Genomic DNA, 12,713 nt, shown 5'->3' with positions numbered 1-12,713 from the left:
ACACACACATATGCATATATATAAGTACTCGTAAATCACACACAAACAGCTTAGTAAACTAATGTGGACACTCGTGTTTACTCAAGGTTCAGAATGGCAATCGGAGTCAGAAGAACTTTATTGTGTATGCTTGTCACAGCGTCTTTTTTACTACCAGTTTTCTGACAGTATGTACAGTAGGATTGTATATTAGTTTGATACTTTATTATTTATTCTTAAATGCTTCATAAAACTGGACTTTGTATGTGCCCACATACCTGACCAATAAAGCAGATAATTTGCTGCAATAAAAAAAATTCACAATAAGAGTGAGAGAGAAAAGAGGTAGAATAAGTAGTTGAAGTAGAAAAAGAAAAGAAAAAACTCAATATGGTCACAGAAGTCTTAATTATTAAAGATTGTAGGGAATGTAGTGGGATAAAATCTGCTGTAATATGGTATGTGTGTTTTTAAAAAGTTCAAAGACAAGTATAAACCCCTCCTTTGTGCGTCCCTCTTTTCTGTCGTGGTCTAATAATGTGGATTAATGCACAAATTAGCTGTCTGGATTTTCGGTCTAGGCCTGTGATTGTCTCCCCTTTTGACACTATGTTTTGATAACAAGTGGAAAATAGCAAAGTTTTAAGCAAGGTCATAGGGTCAAGTTCAGGAAGTGTTTTGGTTGTCAGCTGGGACATGTCATGTGGAGTCACAGTGGGAATGTCCTTTAAATAATGGTCAGCTCCAGACACTGTGTTTATACCCGACATGTCACAAAATTGAGGAAAAAGTTAGACATCTGTGACAGCCAAGGACGTGGGAGATAAGTGTATAGAAAACACTGTTCATTTCCCAGACATATTACTATACCAGTCACCCAGTGGAAACACTTATTCCCCAGAAATTGTCTTCCCACTTTTTAGTGCTTAGTAGGTTAACAACCTAATAAAGGTATAGATTCTGTATGGGTCATTTTTTAAATATCACTTTCAGAAATTGTATGCACATCCATTTATCTGAGTCAGTGATGCCTATTATTTTCAAAGCAAACTAACAAAACATCTCTGAAATTCCAAATCTGTCTTTTGACAGACTTTACATGTGCACACACTTGAATAAAAGTGATTGACAGACCAGTCAAATTTTGTCACAAGTCACAGTGGATTTTTAAGAAGAAAAGCTTTCCACAGGCATCTGTATTTAAGTACTGATTGCTTTTATTCTGCATTCAGATGTAGTATGGTATGATTCGGTTGGTGTGAAATCGCATCTTCTCCCAGAAAGACAGACAGACTATATTTGTGAACCATGGAGCCATGTCTGCAGCTGTGCCATCCTCACTTCCTGTGCCCTGTCCCTCCCTCCCATTTGCGGTAATGTCTACAAATCCTGAAATTTATGTCCCTGCTGGAAAACATGGTTTGCCGTTTATAGTCGTCCGCTAAAAGAAATAAGGCCCATCTCTCCTGATGCTAGTCAAGAGACTGATGCAGACTATCAGATTTCTAAATACAGACCCCGACAATAAATCCCGGCCTGATTGGGTTTGAATTGGGTTAGCTCACTTGAATGCTATCTGCTTAACCCACAGCTGGCCTGTCTGCTCCATGCAGGCATTGAACCTAAATCAGTCACTTAGTGCTATCAAATGGAACAATGGTGGAGTGGAGAGAGCACTCACGCTAGGGCTAGAAGCCAGGCTAGCATCATAACGCAACACAACAGACCAGAACAGAGTAGTGTGGAGCAGACAGGCCCCTTAATGCTCTTTCCTTTTTGTGTCTCAGCAATGATGCATCCTGAGAGCCATGGTGCATTGCATGAAATGGCATCACCCAAACCGAACACACAAACACCTTTTCAAGCTTTTGTCTGGTCTTGTCAAGTGGATTTCACGTGCTAATTAGCGTAGGATGGTGGCATGGCTAACATCAAAAAAATCTATTTTCATGCAAGCCAAAATACATACACATGCAGTCTGCACAAGGGGATTTAAGCAGGTGTGTTTAACCAAAGTGACTTAGAGTACAGAGGAATGAAAGCACGCTGTTTCTATCAACACTGTACAGCTTGGTTTACACAATCCTGGATTGGGGCCTGAACCGGGTCACCTGCACACTTGTGACCAGTACAGCAAAAGATGTGTTTTCTTAATCATTTTTTCTTCTCAACATTCATGGCTTCAAGATTTTTTATTTTTTTTAATGTATAAACTTGGCAGGCAACAGGAAGAATTCTAGGATTTTCTGCACACTTCCACTTTTGTTTCCAAAAAAAGCAGCAAATCAACATACACACCCTATCCAAACAGACTGATTGCTGCCTAGCTGAGGTACTGATTACTTAAAGAATTCAGGTAATCACTTTCCCCCAGTGTGGGCCGAGGCCAAGCTGGAGGCAAGGCGCAGTTGTGGCGATCTCACTAATGAGCGTCTTAATTAGCGTTGAAGAGATGCATCCCTGCGTCCCCACATCCCCTTTTACACACAGACACAAACAAAACACACACCTTCTTAAATGTTCTCTGCTACTCCCTCTCTCTGCATAATATGTGACTCTTTGACATTTTGACAATGAACTCCTTTCTGCTCGTGAGGTTTGCAGTTTACGCAGTGTCTCTAATTACGAGCGGGGTAATGGCTCCCACTGTTACCTCGCTGAAGTGCCTAGAGTTGTGTTTGGCTAACCGTTTGTAATTGTGGGGTGACATCGATACACCACCAAATTAAACCTCTCCTTCAGCCTGACCCTGCCACTTATGGCCCGCTGAATGAGTTTGCCTTTTTCCCCCTTTTCTGTGTTTTTAAACCAATCACAATTATGCAGCCAATTAGGGGGTCACCTTGGGTTTTACAAATGACTTGGAAAACTTCCTCCTCTTGGTGACTCTGTATGTGTGGTTAAGTGTGTTGGTGGAATTGCATGAGCTGGTCCAAACGATTTTAGAATTAATCTAAATTAAGCACTTCTGTCATTGGTTCATGACATAAACTGTGTACAAATATAAACGTACTACTTTGCTTTTTATTTACTTCATGTGATGTATACGATCTCCCATAATGCACACACTCAAGCCTTCACCAACAGACACGATCAGAAAGAGAGGGAGCTTCCATGATCTTCACACATGGATGACTTCGAGTTACATGACCTATATAACATGTTACACGCTCCGCTTGCTCCACGTGTCTCACCCTAATACAGAGGGGCAGTGCATTACAGGTGTGTAAGCCCCCCGATATACACACATGCACGTACACGCACACACACACACACACACACACACACACACACACACACACACACACACACACACACACAAAGAATCATAAACAAGCCTGCCACCAGGATTATACATATGTATGCATGATCACAAACACAACCTGTCTCTTTACCTGCCGCAGATCAGGCCCCACAGGACTCATGCACTGCTAGGAATTAGCAGCCTGTGGTGCTTATCTGCTGGCTGCAGTTGTATGTAATTAAAATGAAAATCCTGCACTTTACAAGGTAAGCTGTTGGGATGATTTGAAACAAAATACATGGATTTTTTTGATATTGGAATTTTATCAATGGAATATAGTTCCAGTAAGAAACATTACTCTTATAAACATCCCTCTTACTTATTCCCTTCATATCTTATTATGTTTTGTGCCATGTATTGCCTCCTGGTTTGATTCTCCAACACTACAACTTGTCTATGCAACACTATTGAGATCCTTACTATGATGCAATCTACATGTATATGCTTTAATTCTACAATGATCTCTCTTCATGTTTGTACTGGATCAGGTTGCAGTCTATGACTATATATGGACAGCGGAAGACCCATCAGCAGGCTCTGCACCCCCCAGTGAATACCCCAGAGAGGGCAGAGTCCTCCCAGAGGGAGACACCAGCACCCATGTGACAATCTACACCCTAAACCTAAGTGGGAGGAAACAAAGATACAGGCACTTCCTCAGGCAACCCGATGGGGCTATTATTGAGGTGAGATATCTACATATTGTTGACAATATATATATGTATAAATATGTATTTATACTGAAACAGTCACAAAGCACTTCCTCCTTTGCTCTCTCTCTCTCTCTCTCTCTCTCTCTCTCTCTCTCTCTCTCTCTCTCTCTCTCTCTCTCTCTCCTCTTCTTTCAAGAGAGAAAAAGGAAGCAATTAAAGAAACAGCTACTCTGGGTTTTTGTAATGTCACTTAGAAGAAATTATTTCTTTGAATTTGGATTTAGAAACCAATCAAAACTTCATTCATCCTGTAAGTCATATTTTACACGACTGAAATAATCACAACTTCAGTGTCTCCTCCTGTTTTACGTTGTGTTAGGACATTGATGAAGATGACACGGTGTTTCCCTTCGTTTACTGTGTATCAATTGTGTCAACTTTTATTGACTCCCTGCAAGTCAGGCAGGTCAGAAACAGACTGATTCACAGATTGCTGCCTAATTAAAAGTAGAGCTTTGTGACAACTGCTGCTGTAGCGAGAAGTCATTCCTTTCCTCAATCATTCTGTCAGTCGCCCGAGAGCGACCTGGATCGTCTCGACAAAATTAATATTTTGAAGTTTGAATGTCAGGAGAGTGAGCGAGTAGGGAGGGGGGGGTTATGTGCGCTAACAATTAGCTCTGAGGCTCTTTTGCGTTCTAATGGTTCTCCGTCATAATTTGAGTGATGGTGAGCTTATGTGAGTAAACACACAGCATGGTATATTTATTACTGGTGTCGCACTGTCTGTGTGTGCGTAGCCTCTAGACCTGTGCATATCAGATGAGACATCTGGGGGGATTGTTCATAGCCAAACAGCACAGACAAACACACACATATCAACACTTACCATGAAAAAAGAGAAAATGTTCTGGAATATAAAGCGCTACAACACTCATTCTTTTAATAAACACACATATACAGATTTACAACACTCATAACCCCACACACAGAAAACTTATGTGAATAAAAGATAAGTTCCTCCGATCTCTGCCGTGCAAAATGGTTTTCTTCCTCTGCTGACTCCCCATTCTGTAAACTATGAAGTGATTTTCATAGAAGCAACCTTAAGTGAAAGATATCTGTAGCTGTCCTTGGGAAACACTTACACACATACGCTATCTTTCGGTTGCTCTCTTTTCTCACACACACTGTGTCCCTTGGGTGTTGCTGTCTGTTCCTTACAACTTAACAGGCAGGGACCTCCAGTAGCAAGTGATGCCGATAGCATCCTCTTTCACCCGCTGGTAGTGCGGGAGCGATAACACGGCATCGCCGAGAGAGCACGGTGCCATTCCCCTTCGCCTCGCAGCAGGGACCCCCACTTTACATATTCAAAACTAATCCTCCCCTGAATATATAGACTGGTTTTATGTATAGAGCACGATCCAGGAATCACCAAAGGGCATCTCCAGCACTCGGAAGAACACTTGAGCTGATTTTATTAGCGCTTTATATAATTCTGGCAGCGGTACACACACTGCGACAGGGTGCTGTGTACAAACTGGCCTTCAGATGGAAAGTGACAGCTCCTCGGAGAGAAATAACAGCCGTGCAGATACTTCCATACAAATGAAATAGATAAAATAATATAGAATGAAATGGGAAAGAGCTCCTCTATGAGATGCAAGTGACCACAGTAATGCAGAGAAGTTTTCCCCCCCTCCGTTCTTAGATTTATGACATTTAAAGGGATTTTATGGGCTTTTCCTGTACATGCTTATTACTTTATTCACTTATCCGAATAATAGCATGTTTTATGGTGATGTGGTTACACTGCAACGTTGCTAGACAAATATTATGTTGCATGGATCCATTTTAAGCAATAAAAAGTCATATTATTTATTATACTTGTGCTGAATATGTTGAGGTACATTTGACATTCTTACATATAAGATACATATAAGACCTTTAGGAAACACCTACAATTAGACAATGTATGCACGGGGAAATCTTTTTTTTACCCATTCTTCTTGTTTTTTTTCTTCATCTTATTATAATTATATATGTAGTATTTAAGGTGGTAATTGTAATATATTAGCTGTTTTTTTATCTTGTTTGAAACTTAAAATAGGAACAAAGTGACAAGAAAAACTGAATTTGCCTGCATAATAACGTAACTCAATTCTCTGTCCCACTTACTTAAAGAGAGACTAATCCTGCTACTTAAGAAGTCTGTTTCCATTTACTGAGGAAATATTGACTGATGGCTCATTTCCTTTAAAGAGCTTTGTTTTCGCAGGCAGTGTCCTGGACACCAATGCCCCGGAGGACCGGCTCCTCCCTTAGACTAACATGACCACAGCTCCAGGGGGAAGCAGCTTTGCATAATATCCTCAAATTTACACCCAAAATTTGTCTAAATGAACACCTTAAAAAGCAAGTCCTGGAAGAAGTGCCCTGAGCTATAGACACTGCTCGACACTGTTTGGAAGTAACAGAACAGTGAGGTGTGTCCTGTTTGATTTCAGAAAAAAAAAGGGGCCGAACAAGAGTCATGAGAAACTAAATATTTCTGTTGTTTATTCAGACATTATTCAACCGGCAGTGTTGACTGAAACTTCTTTCTTTTTTTTCTGTGCTGCATCGTTAGCAACATAGGAGAGAATTTGGAGTTGTGGGTGTGCAGTAAAAAATATAACGATAATGAAGTCTTTATTGACTCGCATATTGAATTCTGTTTAAAGAAAGTTAATATTAATGATCCATCATATGCTCTCATTCAGCGTGTTGCCCAAGGCAGGTGTCTGTAATATTGACCATGCTGCGAGAATCTTGTAGCTGAAGCACAACAATACAAAAAAGTTAAAGCTACATTCCCATCAGTGTGCTCCAATAAAAGACATTAAAGGTAAAGTGAGGTGTAGCTTTTCAAACACTCATTACCTATAAACAGATGTTCCCCAGCTGCCGACTCACAAAAAGCACTGCTGACAACAACTGTTCAGGCCGACATTATGCAGGGGAATGCATCTCTATAACCTAGGACCTTCAGAGAAGGCCTCATAACCACTCTGTCTGAAGAAACAAGATGGCTGATGAAGAAATTAATGCAGGCAAAGTCATTATCTTCCCTCCTAAAACCACAGTGGGTTTATGTCCCCCTGTGTCGCTTTTTCTCTGGGGCTAGCATTTAAGTGTCGATGGACTTATAAAAGATAGGACAAGCCAACTGTGCTCCTTTTGTCTCCTTCCCTCCATATGGGAGGCTGCAGCATATGCAAGAACTGGCTCAGCTTCTGTAAAACTTCCATTAAAGATGCACAACTAAGGCTCTGCCAGCTTGAATATTACCTCTCTGCGCAAATTATTTATGGCTCGGAAAAAACGCTGATGATGAGCATCTCCAGCGACTTGTCTAAATAAAAACACTTTTCTCTGCAATTTCAGCTGTGCTTTTTTTTTTTTTTTTTTTTTTCTCCCTGTTTTCTGGGGATGTGCTTAACCATTTGTAGAAACAAAAGGTATGCAGTTTTTTAGTCACATAGGAAGGCTCGAGCTGCATTGCATGAAATTATTGTAGCCTCAGCATGGCAGATAGTTTCATAAGGATATGAAGGAGAGGATATCCCTTTTCATTTGTAGATCTTTATTCTGTTGGAAAACGATAAATATGCTGATTTTTTAAATGCAAAATACAGTGATGATAATTATGAGAAAGGGAGCTCGGAGCTGCAACAAAGAGGAGTTTCATCAGGACACCTCATCATCTTGATATGCCATCAAATCTCTCATTAAAAGGCCCCTTTGTCTTTTTCCTTCCATGACTCAGCCCGCCATCCGTCTGCACACGACGGCGACTCTTTGCCGGACCAATATTGACCTAATTTAGAATGCGAAGAATATGAAGAAGTTAACCTTTGGAAGAAAAAAAAACACCTCACAGCAACATCAATTGACAAACCGCATCAATTCTCCCTCCTACCCCTCTTTTGTAATTACTCTGCCGCACGTTTGATTGCCGCTGCGGAGCTGAGGACCCACGCTTCATTTGCCGTGAGGTCATCGGCAGCCCTCAGAAATATGAATATGATTTATACAGGAAGTGAGTGTGCTCTGTATGCTGTGTGTGTGTGTGTGTGTATTGGAGACACAGGAAAGGAGAGAGAGGGGGAATGTCCTTGGCTACGTACTGTATGTTGCATGAGGAGATTAATGCCTCCCTGGCAGCCATATCTGCTTAGCAGGAGGACTTCTCCAAAGTACACCGCATGTAATTATCTGGCAAGTTTATACTAGTTTTAGATAAAGAGGCACTCTCCAGCACATTTTTCAAGTTGTCTCAATTGCTGCTCTATCTGTGTAATTTTCAACTTCAGAAAAGAGCCAGCCAGCTCTTTGACATGACTACTTGATGCTCCTGTGATGAAATATAGAGATGAAGATATGTGGAAAGAATGCAGACATCTTTTTGATCTTACCCTTTATTGTGTTACATTTCTGCTTCATGTGTGTGTATTTTAAATTGCAGTGCATTCATTTTTTTTTCATATAACTATGATAAATATTTATTTCTTTTAACACAAATAGACGGTTTATTTTACTTTATCGCATACACCAGCAGGATTTTAGTTGCATTTTTACATTGCTGTACATAAGTAGGCCAACCCGGAGTTGTGTGAGCTGTTTCCCCTCTGGGACGAGAGGTAGTGTGTCATGTAAAGTATCCGTTTCTGTTTCTTCTCCAAGTTCACTCGAAGCACTAGGACAGAGGTAGAGACTGTGCATGACAACACTACTTGCAGGCCTCGAGGAAAGTAGCAGTTCTCCTGCCAATCTCAGTCACTGTCATCCAAGTTCAACCTGCACTTTAAGATGTTTGATATATACGACTCCGGGGTTTCCGGGAAACGGCGGGGTTTAATTTTTTAGAGTACTACAGTTAAGTTTTTGCATATTTCTCGCTGACTCTCGTCTGCTTGGGTCTTTCTGAAGGTGATTGGGGACATGGAGGGGTTCGATAATTCCACCAGGATAGTGTCTTCCCAAGGTCAGGGGTCTGCTGACAGAAGAGAGCACAAGGAAGGTGAAAGTGCTCCACTGCAGCTACGCAAAAGGAGGAGACTATTTGGAAGTGAGTGTCAACCTGATGCTTCTCCTAAATTTTACTCTCTTACAAAAACATGTTTTTTTTCATGTATGCGCACTGTGTTTGACCTCTTTAGCTGCTGTTTGTTTAACAGAATTGACTTAGTGTCATCAAGTGTTTCACTCCCTCAGGGTGCCATCGTGTTGAGCCGGTAGGAGGAAGTGGGTGTGGCTCCAGTTTTGCACTGCAGGACCTCAACCAATGATATCAAAGCAAAGGAGGAGATTGTTTGACACTGATGTAAGTCTTCAACTGTCTTTAGTCTCCATAGCTGAATTATAATATTAAAGAGAAATGTTGTAAAAGTGATAGCTTTTCAAGAACCTTTCCAAAGCGGTTAAAATGCAGCTGTTGTTCACTGGAGAAGAACTTCCTCTGTTTGTTTGTTTTTTATTTATTTAAGAAAGAAGTGCTCATTATTAAAAGTTTTATTTTGGAGGGTTACAGGCAGCATAAACAGTGTTGTAAATTATTTAACTTTTGCATTTCTAGGCGAGTAAACATTCCAAATCTGTGTGACCTGATTAGCTCTTTGCAACCTAATAAACAATGTTCAGCAAAACTGCTAATGCATGCAGGTCGTCAAGTGTTCAGTGCTGCCTCAACACAATGAAAGATGAAGATGCTAAAAGTCGCTAATCAGAACACCAGTGATAAAATATCAATATTGGCCTCACATTAAACAGGATAATATTCAGGCCAGCTTGATTTGTATTGAATATGTGTCTGCTAGCCGGTGCTCAGTGTAATGAAGTGGCTCACAAATCAGGCCATAATGGCTGCCTACTTACACATATTGCTTAATTAAAGGTTGTGAGCTTATTAGCATGTGTCTCTGGCACAGGGCGCTGGGAGATGGGAATCAGGACTCGTGTCATTGAGGGCCGGGCTTTAAAGGTTTTATAGATAGCTAACCTATCATACTAAAGCCATAGCCCTCCCTAAAATCGTATCTTAATAACCTGTCATATTCATTGATGATGATTCTCCTTTATGGGCAGCCATTATGGATCAACTTAGCGATACTTGGCGATAGCGGCCATTCGTGCTCGTCATTACCAAGAACACACCTTACTTTGGCCTTAATGTTGCTCCTCACCTCCATGTTTAAACCACCATAGTGGTGTCCTGGGGGGGGCTGGTTCACAGTGCACACACACACACACACACACACACACACACACACACACACACACAAACACACTGTAAAACACAATTTCTCTCATTCATGCACACACACCCAACTTCTCTGTTTCTGATCCGTAGAGCTCTGATAGAGCCAGAGGCCTTTTAAACTAAAAGTTCCATTAACACGAGAAATAAATAAAAAAAACTCTGAAATACATTTCTTAGATGAATCTCCCTGCATTTAGTTTAAAATAAAAAATAAGCAACACTCTACAGGGAGTTTGATTCTAGTATATGAAATTACGACATATAAATGTACTTTATTGTTTGTGTCTTTGAGCACTAGCAGCATTTGTTTAGTTGCATCCTGTCCTTCTGTCTGACTTTGACGCTAGCCAGAGCCTATGGAGCTAATGCGCTCCAATTAGAGATCACTCCATTAAGAGTGACAGTGCTACACCCCCCAATTCAATCAGTGCCCTAATGAACATTAAGCAGAGACGCTGCCTCTCAGAGACGACAGGAGGCTTCTCCATCCTTCTATTTGTCCTACCATACTGTTTGTACTCTTTCTTGTTTATTTTTTACCCAGCTTTCCTGTCCCCTATGATTCATCTAAATGTCCTTTTTAAAGACATGACGGTGGTCTGAATATCTAAATCAATGCAGGTAAACTGCATACATTTATACTGCAATGTGCATCTGACTGCATGTAGTGAAAAATCTTTGATCATCAATTTTTGATGAATGGCTTTTTTCATCTTCCTGCCTTTTCTCTTGTGTGATGCTCTCACCAACTCTCCATTTCATCATCATCAAAACAATGCCCTCTGCAACAATTTCCAACTGGGTGCAAAGGGTGCAGACACAGAGAGGGCAGGGGTATTTCAACGGTTCAAATATTTGATTGTTAATGACAAACACCATTTCTCCACGATTTAAATTTTAAATTGATCCCTGGGAGCAATTATTTCTAGGGGAGAGAAAACACGCCGCTAGGTCTGTGCTCCACACATTTGCTGATTTAAGTTAAAAGAAAACCTTTTTGCAGAGCTATCATAAGGGAGCTGCAACTTTTTGAAGTGCGAGCCTGCATCTGCTTAGAGCCAAGCCAACCTGGGGATGTTGCTGGAGAGCAAGAAAATAAAACATAAAAAGAAAAAAATAACACTTTGTCTAATTCTATATTTATGTAGCCCTCAGCTTGAGGTGTTCACATAAAACAGTTTGCATTCAGAAGTGCTGCGGTGATCGTTATGCTGCACGTTGAGATCGGCGGCTCTCCGGGCACGGTTGGCGGGTCGAGCTCTGCCTGATTCATTTGAATTGAAGTTACCCAACTAAATAAAAGGGATTCAAATGCCCACTTTTGCTGCTTCGTCCCCCCCCCCCCCCCACGTTTCCAACCTTCCCTGATTGTTTTTTTAAAGGCAGAGAATTTCTTTTGATGGAGAACTTTTCACATTTACTGTCTTTGCATATACGTATGTCTGTATTTTCATGGCACCTTTTTGATGTTGAAATGTAATGATGTGTTGCTTTTGAAGGGCGTGTTGCTCTGATGCTTTTTGATCAGAGAAAACCAACATTACAGCAGCCATCAGGAATGTTTGACAGTATATCCAGCTCAAATTCTTCTGAACCTTAAATATATATTCACACTTTTAATAGATAAAAGAAAAATGTTTGTTTTTTCTCTTGATGATCTTAGTTTAAGTCTGAGGAAAGTTTTTACTCAACCACTTTCTTTTCTGAAATATAATAACCAGAATCAGAAATACTTTATTAATCCCGGGGGGGAATTTGGTCATTACAGGAGCTCTCAAACACAATGTAAAAGTCGGAAATATAGAAATATATATATAGAATGTAGAATCAAATAGAAAAAAGTAGACTAAGCAGAACAAAGTACCGTACCATACTAAGTATATGTTTCAGGGTATCTGAAGAAATAGTAAGCTATATACAAGCACAGGGAGTTGAATATTTGAACATATGAACAATACTTACAGATATACATGAGCAGTGATGAACTGTGTTGCACATAAGGCTCAGTGAAGAAGACTAAATAAATTAAATACTATATGTGATTAGAAATAAAATGTTTAAAAAATTTCAACTTTGTAAAGATGTTTGCAGCTTGAACTTCAAATTAATAAATGTAACACATTGTCATTCATTATGTCATCTTTTGTTTAAAAGATTTATTCAATAAAAACTTAAGTTAGTATTTGTAGTCCTGGTGTTTTCTCCTCTGTGCCGTACGTTTTATCTGCTCCTGACTCTGACTATGCATAACCTGCAACACCAGTATTACGGTGGCATTAATGTCACTGTCGTAGAAAAAATAATATGCAAAACAGATTTAAATTCCGGACCTCTGTCAGGTTTTTCTGCCCGAGCTGTATTCTTCTTCACTGACCCCGAACGTGATTTCCTGGTGCTTAAATCGCGGAAAACCCACACGGTCGGGGTGTTCTGAGATGTCAACATCGTGCCATATTTCTGTGGCATCTGGATA

At 40.3% G+C, this 12,713-nt stretch overlaps 1 protein-coding gene across 1 annotated transcript in view; it reads left to right on the top strand.

The window, feature by feature from the left end:
- Positions 1 to 12,385, top strand: part of ofcc1 (orofacial cleft 1 candidate 1) — a gene marked incomplete at its 5' end in the record, with an annotated part of 75,715 nt that extends 63,330 nt beyond the window's left edge. Inside the window, 3 exons of the mRNA XM_065949163.1 lie at positions 3,772 to 3,969; positions 8,911 to 9,049; positions 9,196 to 12,385. Coding sequence (XP_065805235.1) covers positions 3,772 to 3,969; positions 8,911 to 9,049; positions 9,196 to 9,269 — 411 coding nt within the window. The remainder of the gene's footprint in view (positions 1 to 3,771; positions 3,970 to 8,910; positions 9,050 to 9,195) is intronic.
- Between the last annotated feature and the right edge of the window lie 328 nt (positions 12,386 to 12,713).

This window comes from Labrus bergylta, chromosome 20, assembly GCF_963930695.1.
Source record: "Labrus bergylta chromosome 20, fLabBer1.1, whole genome shotgun sequence".
Classification (NCBI taxonomy): domain Eukaryota; kingdom Metazoa; phylum Chordata; class Actinopteri; order Labriformes; family Labridae; genus Labrus; species Labrus bergylta.
The sequence above is the reverse complement of the archived record's forward strand: the minus strand, read 5'-3'. Positions and strand labels throughout refer to the sequence as shown.